Raw genomic sequence first — 12292 nt, 5'->3', positions numbered from 1 at the left:
GGGCCCTGGGTGGGTGGGCAGGGTGTTGGGCTATGCCAGGCCACCCAGCAAGAGGGGGTCAATGCTAGACTGGGATGCAGCCCCCTCCACCCTGGGAGGCATTTAGGGATTAGGGAGGGAGGAATAAAAGAGTCTGGGGAGGTGGTGGGACCCTGGTGGCAGCCAGCACTATGGCAGGCAGCCTTGCAGGGGCTGGTGGGGTTTATGGGGTCTCTGGGCAGGGCTTGCTCAGAGCCCTTGTGCAGCTGGGGATGCTGTGGGGTCCTGGGCTGGCAGGGTTTATATGATGTGGATTGGCAGCTCTCAGCAGTGAGACTCCTGCCTGCAGAGCCTGAGACTGCTGCCTTATACCTGCCTGGGTGCTCCCCCCAGAGAGTTTGCACAAGAAAATCTCATTTTGAAGCTCTTGAGGGCTTTGGTGGCTGCTCAGGTTGCCCTGGCTGGGCTGGGGCATAAAGTACGTGTGGTTTCTTGGAAAACTTTATTTGAAGCATGGTGGGGCAATGAGTACTGATAAGGCTGTTGGGGTGAGGTACCCATCCAGAGGTGCTGGGGCTCGTGGCTCTCCTAGGGCTGTGGTGGTGAACTTCTCTGGCTGCCCTTGCCCTTTGCTCTGGGCTGGGGACTTGCGCCAGCACAGCTCTGGCTCTGAATTCCATGGATGGGCAATGCTTTGCAACATAAGCCTGGCTCAAGAGGGACTCTGGCACAGACTCTTTCTGGTGCAAAGCTGAACTACATCTCTCTGGGTGCAGTAGTGCCTCTCCCCTGCCCCGCTCCCTGCACCCATGCTCCAGGGAGGGCTGGGGATGGACAGGCAAAAACCTTGAAATGCTCTGTTGGCGCTTTCAGTACAATCACTTGCTGTGCTGGGTTTGCTTCCTGACCCTCTGCTGCAATGGGGAAACTGAGGAAGGCTGGCAAAAGGGGAGAGCAGTGAGGCCCCAGGCAGAGGGGGATGCCCACATCCCTGCCGTCAGCGTGCCTGATGCGGCGATGGCAGCGAGCAGCAACGCCGCTGTGGCTCCTGCTGTGTGCTGGTTTTTATCGCTTGTTCTGTAATGGTGAGTATGCAAACAGTGTGCCAGGGGAGAGAGGGACCAAGAGTTCCCAGCTATAAAAAGCTTTTGTTTTATCCTACTGTGGCATCAGCCTGGCTCAGCCTTGGCAGAGTCTGAATGTGCTGCGTTTAATGATGCTGGGAGGCAAAGCTGGCGCTTGCCTGTTGCTGCCCGTTCTCTCTTCTCCTCCCATTGAGTCTCAGACCTTCTTCGCTGCCTGCCTGCCTGCCATCTTTGGGCCCAGCCAGCTTTAGTGAGCTCACAGATGCAATTATGAATTGAACTTGAGAGACAGAGGATTAAAACTGTGCTTAATACCTGAGGTGGCAGGTCATGGGAGCTTGGGCAGGGATCTGATAGCTGGTAGCCTTCTCCCCGCCAGCTGCCTGTGCACAGGCTCAAGCTCCACTTGCCCGGGCTGGATTCATCTCTTGGGCAGATGGAAATGGACTGTCCTCCCTCGGCCAGCCTCATCCCATGCATATCTGCACAGGCATGCTGGGGTACCCCTGCTTTGGACAAGGTCTGGCTCTCCAGTTTGCTGGTGACACGGTCAGCTCCGCCGCATCTCCGGCTCGCTTTGCAGCCCCAAGGCAGGCTGCCGCACTGACCCTTCGACCGACACCAGCTCGTTGCCCCTTGGGGTGCATTGCCTTTCCCCTAAGTGGGCTGGAGCCAGAGCTTGTGTCTGCCAAGCTCCTGCAGCCGTCGCAAGCTCCCCTCTATCTGCTAAATGCCAGGTGCTGGTTTATCTGCTTTACATGTCTGGGATCGTGCCTCACCTACACCCTGGGTGAGGGGGATTAGTAGAACCAGAGCTGTATGTGTGAACCTGAAACACTTAATTAGGATGTGGTGTGCATGCAGCCTGGTTGGGGTGGATAAGGCTGTGGGACAGGGATTAAACAGTGCAGAGGCTGTATATCCACTTAAACAGGAGGGACAGCATGCAAAAACTTTGTTTAGGATCAGGGAGGGTGATTTACAGCTGACACAGGCTCAGGATGCCAGGGCTGGCCAAAGCAGGTGCCCCTGGCCCTGCATGGGGGGCTACGCTGGTGCACCAGCTGGAGAAAGGTGGGCTTGTGCCCAGCATCTCTGAATGATCCCAAGTTGTTTCCCCCAGAATCTATGAAAGGGTATTTGAGCTCCTTGCAGGAGAAACACTGGCGTGGAGGAAGCCCCTGCTCCATCCTCCCCTGCTCTAAGGGGTGGCTCCTGCTCGCTGCCAGGGCATCAGTGGGCATGGGGAAGCCTGATGCTGCTGGCTGGTATGCAGCCCCTTGCCCTCAGCACCACCTTCAGAGGAATCCAGGACCTTGCAGACATCTTGCTCTGGTGCTAGGATCCATTTGCAGGTGAAATTGCCCCATGATGAGGCATCCTCGAGGAGCTGTCGAACACCCTCTGCAAAGGGCTCCATAGCTGCTATTTGAGCTGTCTCACCCCTCTAATGCCATGACCAGGCAGACCCTGTGCCCCTCGCATTGTCTGGGACCAGCTCAGGCATCTGTTTCCTCTCTCAAAACACATCCACGGGTACCAGAAGCTCCATGTGCAAGGAAAGCTGCGCAGCTCATTCCCTGCATCCCAGCTCTCTCCAAGCAGGGATCTTCCCTAATCCATCCTGGGGCTCTCTCTCTGTACAAAGAAGTATTTTTAAATACCCATTGTTTATTCTGTAGCAACAGCCAAAGAAGCTGCTCTGATCCATGGCATAAACATATTTTCCCAGAGTTTTCTAAACAGCCACTTGACCCGCTGGCCAGCACTTCTCTGTCGGGTCTCTCCGGGGCTGGCTCGGCCTCCCTCTGCCCATGGCAGCAGTGGCTACTGGTGGCTGCGCAGGTAGGGAGCCAGGCCACTGTTTCTGGCCCATGGCAGGGACAGGCAAGGGAGAGGATGCTTCCCCTGGCGCCTCAGCCCTGGGCTGCAGGGTGCATCTGGGGTCTCCAGCACTGTGGGGGTTTGGGGTCAGGGCTCTAGAGCAGCAGGGATGAGGGTCAGGGCTGTGCAAGACCCAGCATCTCTGTGCTTCAGCTTTTCCAGCTGTAAAACTGGGACAAAGATGCTGACCCACGTTACTTCCCCTGCCTTGATGAAATGCCCAGGACCCTCCCTTCCTCTCCCCAGTGAAGTCAGCTCCCTGGGAAGGGAGGACAACGAGCAATCCTGTCTGGGAGTGGGAGGAAAAGTGTCATTTAAGTGCCGGAGGGAAGACATCAGAAGTGGTGTTTCGGGTGCCTGCTTCAGCACCTCAAGAAAGCCTGGCTGTTTGTCCCACCAGGGCAGTGGTGTTGGTATGTTACTCACTTTTAACATGGTAGGAGCACTCCCCTCCAGGGCATGGTAGTGTGGAGATGGTCTGAACATGCCATGAAGGACCATCAGTGGGAGAATATGCTGTAAAACCGCCGGGGCTGAGTCCCGCAACCCTTTCGGTACCCAGGAGCCAGCGCACAGCCCAGCCAGGTGGGCGCACACTGGGCAGCCAGGGCTGCCGGGGAAGCGGAGGTGAGGATGGGAAGCCGCCAGCCCCTGGTCACCCAGCAGGGTGGTGGGTGGCAGAGCTGAGAGCAGAGCTGGGCATCCTACCCTGTACCCAGCTTCTGCCGGCTCCATGGAGCCAAGCCCAACACCCTTGTTATCCATGGGCATTCCCACAGATGCTCTCGCTTTATTTTTCAGACGCAAAACCCGGCTGCAGCTCCGTGTGCCCATGCACGCTGGAGTTTCATGTGCAGCCATGATGAAAAGACGATGACTTTTCCCGCACACATCTTGTTTGTGCCATGCACCGTTCCAGTGGAGAGACAAATCGCCCTGTAAATAGCAAGTCCAGGGCTCGGTCCAAGCCAGCAATTAATGCCAGAGCTGGGACCTAAAAGGGGTTGCATCAAACCCACATCAGATTGCTTTGAGAAACCAAAACAGTCTTGTAAAGATAAAGCTTGTAAAATGGGGCTATGTTTTGCTAGCTCATGAATGGGAAGAAATGCCAACTGGATAATTTTTTACACATATTTTTTTTCTTCTTTGTCAACATTCCCCCATTTGGCTGAAACTTCAAAATGCCATATTTGGAGAGTGCCTCTCTTAGAAGTTCCAGTATTTGTATAAATAGCTGATAGTGAAAAAATTACCCGCCCTGGAGTCTGCCCAGGGGCCTTCAGGAGGAGCGGAGCTGGGCGCAGCGGCGGGGCCAGGGGTCTGGAGCAGCCCAGTGCCTTCCAGTCTGAGTGGAGAAGGCAGCACGGGTGCGGGTCTCTGAAACACCAGCACCCACCCAAAAGTGGGAGGGGGAGCAGCAAAGGTCTGCCCGCTCTCCTCCATCAGCTGAGAAGGGGATCTGGGTAATAAATGCAGAATTTAAATAGTGACACTGTGGTGCACTGAGTGTCATCTTTGGGAGTGGGGCTGTCACCTTGCCATCCTTCTGCTCGTGCTGGGGGGACAGGGGTGTCATTGTCCCCACCAGGGACAGCCTGTCCTGCCCAGGGAGAGCCAGAGCACGGTGAGGGGTGTATGGAGGGGGGCACGTAGCAAAGTCCCGGGTGCACGGTGGTAAGGGGCTTAGAGCAAGGGGTGCAGGGCGAGATGCTGAGGTGTGTGAAGAAGGACCGGAGCACACGGTGAGGGGTGCACAGAGAAGGACCGGGGCGCACGGTGAGGGGCTGGTGTGTGCACGGAGCGCAAGAAGGACGGATGGCGTGGGACAGGGACGCACGGTGATGGGCGCACCCTGGGGATGCCGGGGGGAGCGGGGCGGGCCGGGGGGTGCCCGGCCGCGGGGGAGGCGGTGCCGCAGCCCGCTCTTCTTTCATTGATCTCCGGAGCGGGGCAGCCCGGGGCCGCCCCCCGCCTTTAAAGGCTCCTCCTCCCAGCAGCGGCCCGGGGAGCGGCGCGGAGGGGAGCCCGGCCCCGCTGCAGCCCCGCCGGTCCGCCCCGAGGGCTGCTCCGGGCTCCGGCGGCTGCTCCGGGCTCCGGCGGCTGCTCCCGGCTCCGGCGGCCGCGGGCAGCGCACGTCGGGGGTGCAGGACCCGGGTCGTCCCCCCCCAAGCCCGGCCGAGATGACTCCCCTGCCCGCAGGCAACGGCAGCGCTTGGGGGGCGGCAGCGCTGGGCAGCGGCAGCAACTGCAGCGGGACCACCAGCCTGAGCCGGCAGTGGGCGATGGGGGCCGCCCTGACCCTCACCGTGGTGGTCATCGTGGCTGGCAACTTGCTGGTGATCGTGGCCATCGCCAAGACGCCGCGGCTGCAGACCATGACCAACGTCTTCATCACCTCGCTGGCTTGCGCCGACCTCGTCATGGGCTTGCTGGTGGTGCCGCCGGGGGCCACCATCCTGCTGAGCGGCCACTGGCCCTACGGCACGATGGTGTGTGAGCTGTGGACGTCGCTGGACGTGCTGTGTGTCACAGCCAGCATCGAGACGCTGTGCGCAATCGCTGTGGATCGCTACCTCGCCATCACATCACCTCTGCAGTACGAGGCGCTAGTGACCAAGGGCAGGGCGTGGGCCGTGGTGTGCCTGGTGTGGGCCATCTCTGCCTTCATCTCCTTCCTGCCCATCATGAACCACTGGTGGCGGGACGGGGCGGATGAGCAGGCGGTGCGCTGCTACAATGACCCACGCTGCTGTGACTTTGTCACCAACATGACCTACGCCATCATCTCTTCCACCATCTCCTTCTACGTGCCCCTGCTCGTCATGATCTTCGTCTACGTCCGCGTCTTCGCTGTGGCCACGCGGCACGTCCAGCTCATTGGCAAGGACAAGGTGAGGTTTCTGCAGGAGCCCCCCAGCCCCAGCTCCAGGAGCAGCCGGCGGAGGCGGCCCTCCCGTCTGCTGGCCATCAAGGAGCACAAGGCACTTAAGACCCTGGGCATCATCATGGGCACCTTCACGCTCTGCTGGTTGCCCTTCTTTGTGGCCAACATCATCAAGGTCTTCTGCCGGCCGCTGGTGCCAGATCAGCTCTTTCTCTTCCTCAATTGGCTGGGCTACGTCAACTCAGCCTTCAACCCCATCATCTACTGCCGCAGCCCTGACTTCAGGAGTGCCTTCCGCAAGCTGCTGTGCTGCCCGCGCCGTGCTGACCGCCGGCTCCACGCTGTCTCACAGGACCTGCAGCACTGCCCCTGTGCCTTCAGCCCCCGGGGGGGCCCCTCGGAGGACAGCAAGGTGGCATCCCCTGGGCACCCTGGGGATGACGGCGAGGCTCGGGGCGGCGGCAGCAGCAACCACTGCAGCAGCCGGACAGAGGAGACCAGCCTGTCCCAGGGCAACGGCCACCGGCAGCGGCCCCATGGCGAGTCCCGGCCGCAGGGCACCCAGACCACACTGTGCTCGCAGCTTGATGAGTAGGTACCCGCAGGTGCTTGCTCGGGGGGCTCTGGGGGACCAGCCCTTTGGGGTGCGATCAGGGGGGATGTTGATGGCAGGGCCGTGGTCTGACAGCACAGCATGGAGCCGGAGGGCAGACAGACCCTGGAGCTGGAGGGCAGACAGTGCCTGGCGTACATGGGAGAGGCACAGCGGTGCAGGGCTGGGAACCGCTGCCCTCTGCCTTTAGGTTCCCCTAAAACCCTGGCCCCTCCACTGGGCTGCAAAACTGGGGTCCCAGCCCAGTCCCACCTTGTGCCTTCCTGGGGAACACCCCAGCCCTCCAGGACAGGGTCTGCTGTTCCTGGGTAAAGAAAATGCTGGTGGTGAATAGGGAAGTGAACAAGCTGAACACGAACGTGTCCCAAAGCCTGTGATTCCCCCCCTTCTCCCCCTGCTCCCACTTTCTCCTGTTAAAGAATGAAAATGCAGGGAGCCCCTCCGCTGTGAGGCAGCCAGGGGGCTGCTGTTGCCAGCCTGGGCTCTGCGGGTCGCTTTGCCCTCTGACAGAGTGTAATTCTGCAGAGGGAATTTATTTCATCACTCTGTGTCCCTCGCTGCCGTCAGCCCTGCGGACAGAGGTGGGCTTCTTGGAGCCAGCCACCCCGTGCCAGGGCAGTGGGCTGGCAGGGATGCCTGTGCTGTGGCTCTGCCCTCCCAGCCCACTGCCTGCACCCTTACATGGATTTACACCTCCTGCAAATTGCAGGGTGGGCTTTTCCCCCCTGAGTTTTTTATTAGTATGGCAAAATCTGAATTATTCTGATTACTGTGGATTTTAACCGGCTTTCTCTGGTCCAAAACTCCTCCTGGCACCTGAAGGCAGGAGAGGTTCCTGCCAGCGAGCGCAGGCAGAGCTGCTGTCGGCAGAGATGTGCAGAAAGAGGTGCCAGAAAGCGTTTCCTGGAGTCGCGTGTTTTGAGGAAGGATTCACCCGTCCTAGGAACACGGATGGTAAACCGTGGGAAATGTCTGAGCTCTTCACACACTGTGCTCTCCTGTTCAAGGTTTGCCGGCAGAGAGACGCCAGCGGGTCCTTCCATCTGACTGGGAGCAGCCGAGAGCCGGGAAGAGAGTGAGTGTGCTTCCCCCTCGGCCAGCCCTGCGGTGGGGTCGGGGCGATCATCCCTCACGGCGTCTCCTCTGTCCGCTTTGGCCGCTGCCTTCCCTGGGGGAGCGCAGCCTTTGGCCAACCCACGTGCAGCTGCCCGCTTTTGGGCACGTGAGCCTGGCATCAGCCCGGCCATCTGCTGACACCTCCCTGCCTGCCCCGGGATGCGTTAACCCCCGTCGGGGTGGCTGCCCCTGCTGCGTTGGCTTACAGGCTGCTGGAGCTCCAGACCTTGCGCATGGTGCTTTTTGCCCGGCTCCAGTCCTAGATCCCTCTCCACGCACGCTGCTCCCCTTGGGCAGTTGCTTTGGGTCCCTGTCCCTGGCGCTACGCAGCTGCAAGGGCTGAGCCCGGTGGGTGATGCTGCATCACATCCCACCCTCTTCTTGCAGGGCGGGGTGTTGCGAAGGGGACAGAGGAGCAGTGCTGGGGACCACGGCGCTGGAAGGACCCTCCAGTGCAGGCACCGACCCAGAGAAGAGAGGGGCTCTTCCTCGGGAGCGCTTGCAGTCACAGCAGGGCCTGAGGAGCTGGCTCGTCTGTGCAGTTGGTGCTGGAGGGCTGGAGGCAGCTGGGAAAAAGCTCCCAAGCAGCTCACCAAGAGGCAGCACAGGCTCGGAGATGTGCCTTTCCCCATGCAGATGGGGGACGAGCTCCCCGGGGGTGCTTTTTGGTGCAGCTGGCATTGGGATGCAGTGGCCAGTGGCTCTCTCACAAAGGACCCCATCGTCCTGGGCTGGGTTTCAGACAGCCCATCAGGAAGGGGAGAAGAGACTCCTGCAGGCACAAGCCCTTTCCAGGATCTCCGCTCCATCCCTGCCCCAGCTGCTGCATTCCCAGGGCTGGGTGCAATCCTGGGAGCTGCGGTGATACCTTTAGCAAAGGAAAAGCACAGGGGAGCGAGGGGTGCTCTGAGCAGGGGGGACTGGGCAAAAAATGTGAATTATACTCTTGTCAAATCTCCTGTTTCTCCCTTTCAATTTGGGGCAGATGTCTGTGTTTCCCTGCCATTCAGGAATCAGGGGGTTGTTTAGATGAAGCTGGAGGAGCAGCAGTGGGGTCAGATGGGAGAGTAGAAGGGAGGTTTTCATCGCAGGGCCCCTGCACGCTGGTCTGGGTACGTGGGGCAGTGGGTGAGGGCAGGGAGGTGATTTGCTCTATCTTCAAAACCAGCTTGGGCTGCCAGCGTGGTGGGAAGCGGGACAGGGCCAGTCCAGCTCCTCTGCGCACCCCGCGGTGCGAGCAGGGCTCAGGGTGCGTGCACAGGCGGGCGCTCGTGTTTGTGGCTGTGCCCACGCTAGGCTGCTGCACAGCGGCTTTTGGGGATGATTTAAATGTGTCGCGGTGATTGTAGAGTTTTTGTCCTGTTTTGTCTCCCCCCGCCCTCTGCGTGAAATAAACCTTTGAAACTCTGTGAAGCCTTTGAATCTGTGCTGAGCAGAGGGGTGTTTCTTCCACGTGCCCTTCCCAAGGGGCTGCCCGTGGCTCGGGGGTACGTCCCCTTCCCAGGCTCCTGGGGGTATGGCTGGCAGGGACCGGCTGAGCGGGCAGGCAGGGAAAAGCTGTGCTATAGGTGTGCCACAGTGCCAGCCCCCAGCCCTGTCACATCTCCCTGCACCTCGAAAGGGCAGGCAGAGCCAGGCGCTGCCGGGGGTCCCAGCAGGCAGGGGTGTCCCTCCCCAGGGCTAGGCACAGCACCCACCAGCCCTGTGCCCTGCAGGGAGCTTTGTACACCCCCAGCCGGGGAATGCACCAGAAAGTAGGCACCTCCATCCCACCATAAAAGAGGAGTTTTTTTTACCAGGGTGAATATTTGCTTAGGAGAGGCAGAGAGCCCTCTGCTGGGATGATCCCCGGAGCACCCCACGCACCTGCAGGCCCCCGAGCTGCCCCGGCCATCCTGTCCCTCCCCGGGAGCCTGCACAGAGGTGCCCAGTGCCACCTCCCGGTACTGGGGAAGCCCCAGCTCCCACATGGAACCTGTGGGGTCCAGCTGCAGCCCCAGGGACCGGGGTGCTGAGTTTCCCCCCTGCTGGGATCCTCCCTTGGCACGTTTTAATACCCAGCAAGGATGAAATCACTAAATAAAGAGAAAAATGCAGCTCTAGGTGCCCATTTCCATTTTAGAGCTTCAGACATCAGTTTGGTGGCTCTGATGGCTCTTGGGGGTCTGGTCTCTGATCCCTGCACCTGACCCCAAGCACAAACAGGTCCTGCGTGTCCCCCAGCCCTGCCACAGCCTCATCGTCCCCAGGGTACCCTCAGTGACATGCCAAGGGGATGCAGTCCAACACCAGTCCAGGAGCTGCTCTTTAGCCCCCCAAGAGCCACCGTGTTAATGAATAACTTCCCAAACCACAGGGAAGCCCCGGGGAGGGGGTGAAAGGGGGGCTGTCCCAGGGAATGGGAGACCCCAGCTCTCTGCGTGTCCTGCTCACAGGGCTGGCATCCTTGCCTGTAATCAAGCTAAAGCTCGTTCAAGTAGATCTGTTTCTGCCTTCAAGCTTAATGGTTTGCTGTAGGTCCTCCTGGGGGGTGTGTGGTGCTGAGGGGGTGGTGGGTGCATTGGTGCCAGCTGGGGGGAGCCACCTGCCCTCCTGAAGCACCTGCGCTGCATTCCCAAACTGCACCTCCCTCGAGGGTCCCCCTTTTCTTTATTAGCAGCAGGCACTAGGTGTTGGTGTTCCTGCCTGTCTCGGTGCTGCTCTCCCTGGCTGGGTAAGGGTTGCTGGGCAGTGTGTGGGGAGGGATGTGTCCTGCAGCCCCTTGGGGCTGCTGCTGTGTGTGGGGCAGGGGGCAGCTCCCTCTGACACCCTAGGCTCTGTGCTGCTGGATTAAATACTGATGCTGGCAAAGCCCTTGGTGCCCATGTGGCATTTGGAGGCCTGCAAGTGTGCTCTCTGTATTAAATGCTTCCCTGAGCTGCTCTGATTAGCTGAATTTGCTCTGTGCTGAGGAGGTGCACCGACTGCCCTGAGCTGCCTCTGCTTGCGGAGCTCCCCTGCTGCAGAAAGGCTGCTTGTCCTCTTAGAGCTGGCTTTGGCTGTAAATGCCTTTAACTGGCTGTTCCTTTCCCCAGGGGATGCATAAGTGCCTAGGTGGTTTTATTCTTCGCTTAGCAATGCTATCCTGCCCAGGGGAGGCTGGTCCAGCCACTGTCCTGGTGCAAGCTGTCTGCGTGCTGCTGTCCTGGCTCTGGGCTCTTGGGGCTGGATAGTTTGTTCTCAGCCCTACTAAGTCGTGTTTCTGCTGCAGAGCAACTGAACACTGTTTTCTCTGGTGTTTGTTCCACAGGAGCTGGTTCCCGCTGCCAGTGTCGGATCCCCTGTGGAGGATGAACAGCTCTTCTCCCTTCTCCAGGTTGCTGTCAGAGAGGCCCGTTGCTGCCCTGTGGGGTACGGAGCTGCACACCCCGGGCTGGCTTGGTGGGACCTGGTGGCAGGAGTGAGCGAGGGGACAGCGGCGGTGTCCTGTGGGGAGCTGGGGTGGGTTTGCATGGGGTGTGTTTCACCATTTCTTGTGGTGTGTGCACCCAGCAAAGCCTCCCCTTTGCTTTTGGCTTGCCCGAGGCTTGCACAGGGGGAGCATCATTTGCGTGCACAGTTGATGCTGTGTCCCTGCAGGCTGCCAGCTGGACATGGGCACCCGGACCTGCGTGGTGATGGAGGACAACGACTTCTTGGAGCACCTGGTCCTGCTGAGAACGGTGAGATCCGAGATTTGCCGAAGAGCCCATTGGAGTGAGCCTGTGCCCCAGCAGTGGGGCTTGCTGATGGCCAGGCTCTGTGCCATGGGGGCTCTGCTTGGCTCTGCAGATCTGCCTGGGGGCTGAGGCCAGGGACGAGCTGCACGTGGTGGCTGTTGATTCCAAAAACACCTATGGAGACCACAAGCCGGTGCCCATCGCGGCGCTGCGGACCTCAGTCCTCCCTATGGTAAGGGCAGCCAAATGCCTGGTGTGCAGCCCCCAGCCATGGGGCAATAACCTCACCCTGGGGGCCTGGTTTCTACTGAGCCATGGTCGAGGTTCTGGGCAATGCTGGGGGCTCCTTCCCGCTCTGGCTGTGACCATCTGACTGCCTGCAAACCCCTCCCTGGTGCAGAGGAGTTGCTTGCCCTGTGGCAGTGTTGCAGGGATTAATGTGGGCTGCTGCCCACCTGGGCTGGCCTCGGCGTGGCTCTGAGCTCCAGCTCTTCGCAGATCAGCCTCAGAGGTCTGGAGCTGGTTCCTCCTGTCACCTTTGTGCTCAAGTGTGGAGCTGGACCGGTCTATCTCAGTGGGCAACACGTCACCCGTGAGTGCGCTGGGCTGCAGGGCCAGGGCGAGTGCGTGGGCTGGGGGCTGCACGGGGGATGCTCCTGGCTCCCGTGGTGGCTTTAGTGGCAGCTGTTGCCCTCAGCAGGGCTGCTTCTGCCCAGGGACGGAGGGATTGCTAGTCTGTGGTGGGGATTAGTGCTGGTCTGCATTTGTGGGATGGATCTGGTGGTCTGTGCCGGCTCTCGGCTCTGCTTTTGCTGCTGCTGGGTGGGATGGTGTCCGTGTGCCCGTTCCCAGCATGGGCTGGGATTGCTGGCTGTGTTTGCAGCTGGGGGGTTTTGCCTCCCCTCAGTGGGTGAGGGCCACCCCTCTCACTGGAGCCCGGCATCTCCTCTTCTCAGTGGAAGATGATGCCCATGAGGAAGAGCTCTCAGAGGAAGACATAGGTGATGAGGATGATCCTAGAGCTTCATAG

General features: G+C 60.0%; 2 protein-coding genes across 2 annotated transcripts; both read left to right on the top strand.

Moving 5' to 3' along the window:
• The first annotated feature begins 4970 nt into the window (after window positions 1-4970).
• ADRB3 (adrenoceptor beta 3) lies at window positions 4971-8973 on the top strand. Its single transcript, XM_064472572.1, has 3 exons — window positions 4971-6426; window positions 7456-7523; window positions 7952-8973. Exons 1-2 carry the CDS (start codon window positions 5132-5134, stop codon window positions 7493-7495), a joined length of 1335 nt encoding a protein of 444 aa, XP_064328642.1. The 5' UTR covers window positions 4971-5131; the 3' UTR covers window positions 7496-7523; window positions 7952-8973.
• Window positions 8974-10833: 1860 nt separating this feature from the next.
• Window positions 10834-12292, top strand: LOC135317044 (nucleoplasmin-like). The gene is made up of 5 exons (XM_064472585.1): window positions 10834-10954; window positions 11183-11265; window positions 11375-11494; window positions 11761-11854; window positions 12219-12292. The coding sequence occupies exons 1-5, from the start codon at window positions 10894-10896 to the stop codon at window positions 12290-12292; spliced, it is 432 nt and encodes a 143-aa protein (XP_064328655.1). The 5' UTR covers window positions 10834-10893.

This window comes from Phalacrocorax carbo, chromosome 24, assembly GCF_963921805.1.
Source record: "Phalacrocorax carbo chromosome 24, bPhaCar2.1, whole genome shotgun sequence".
NCBI lineage: Eukaryota > Metazoa > Chordata > Aves > Suliformes > Phalacrocoracidae > Phalacrocorax > Phalacrocorax carbo.
The sequence above is the reverse complement of the archived record's forward strand: the minus strand, read 5'-3'. Positions and strand labels throughout refer to the sequence as shown.

Excerpts from the sequence above, each read along its gene's own strand:
- ADRB3 (XM_064472572.1), top strand. The coding sequence starts at position 5,132 with ATGACTCCCCTGCCCGCAGGCAACGGCAGCGCTTGGGGGGCGGCAGCG. Across the intron at positions 6,427-7,455 it reads CTGTGCTCGCAGCTTGATGA|GTTTGCCGGCAGAGAGACGC; the intron begins GTAGGTACCCGC and ends CTCCTGTTCAAG.
- LOC135317044 (XM_064472585.1), top strand. The coding sequence starts at position 10,894 with ATGAACAGCTCTTCTCCCTTCTCCAGGTTGCTGTCAGAGAGGCCCGTT. Across the intron at positions 10,955-11,182 it reads GCCCGTTGCTGCCCTGTGGG|GCTGCCAGCTGGACATGGGC; the intron begins GTACGGAGCTGC and ends GTGTCCCTGCAG. Across the intron at positions 11,495-11,760 it reads GGACCTCAGTCCTCCCTATG|ATCAGCCTCAGAGGTCTGGA; the intron begins GTAAGGGCAGCC and ends AGCTCTTCGCAG.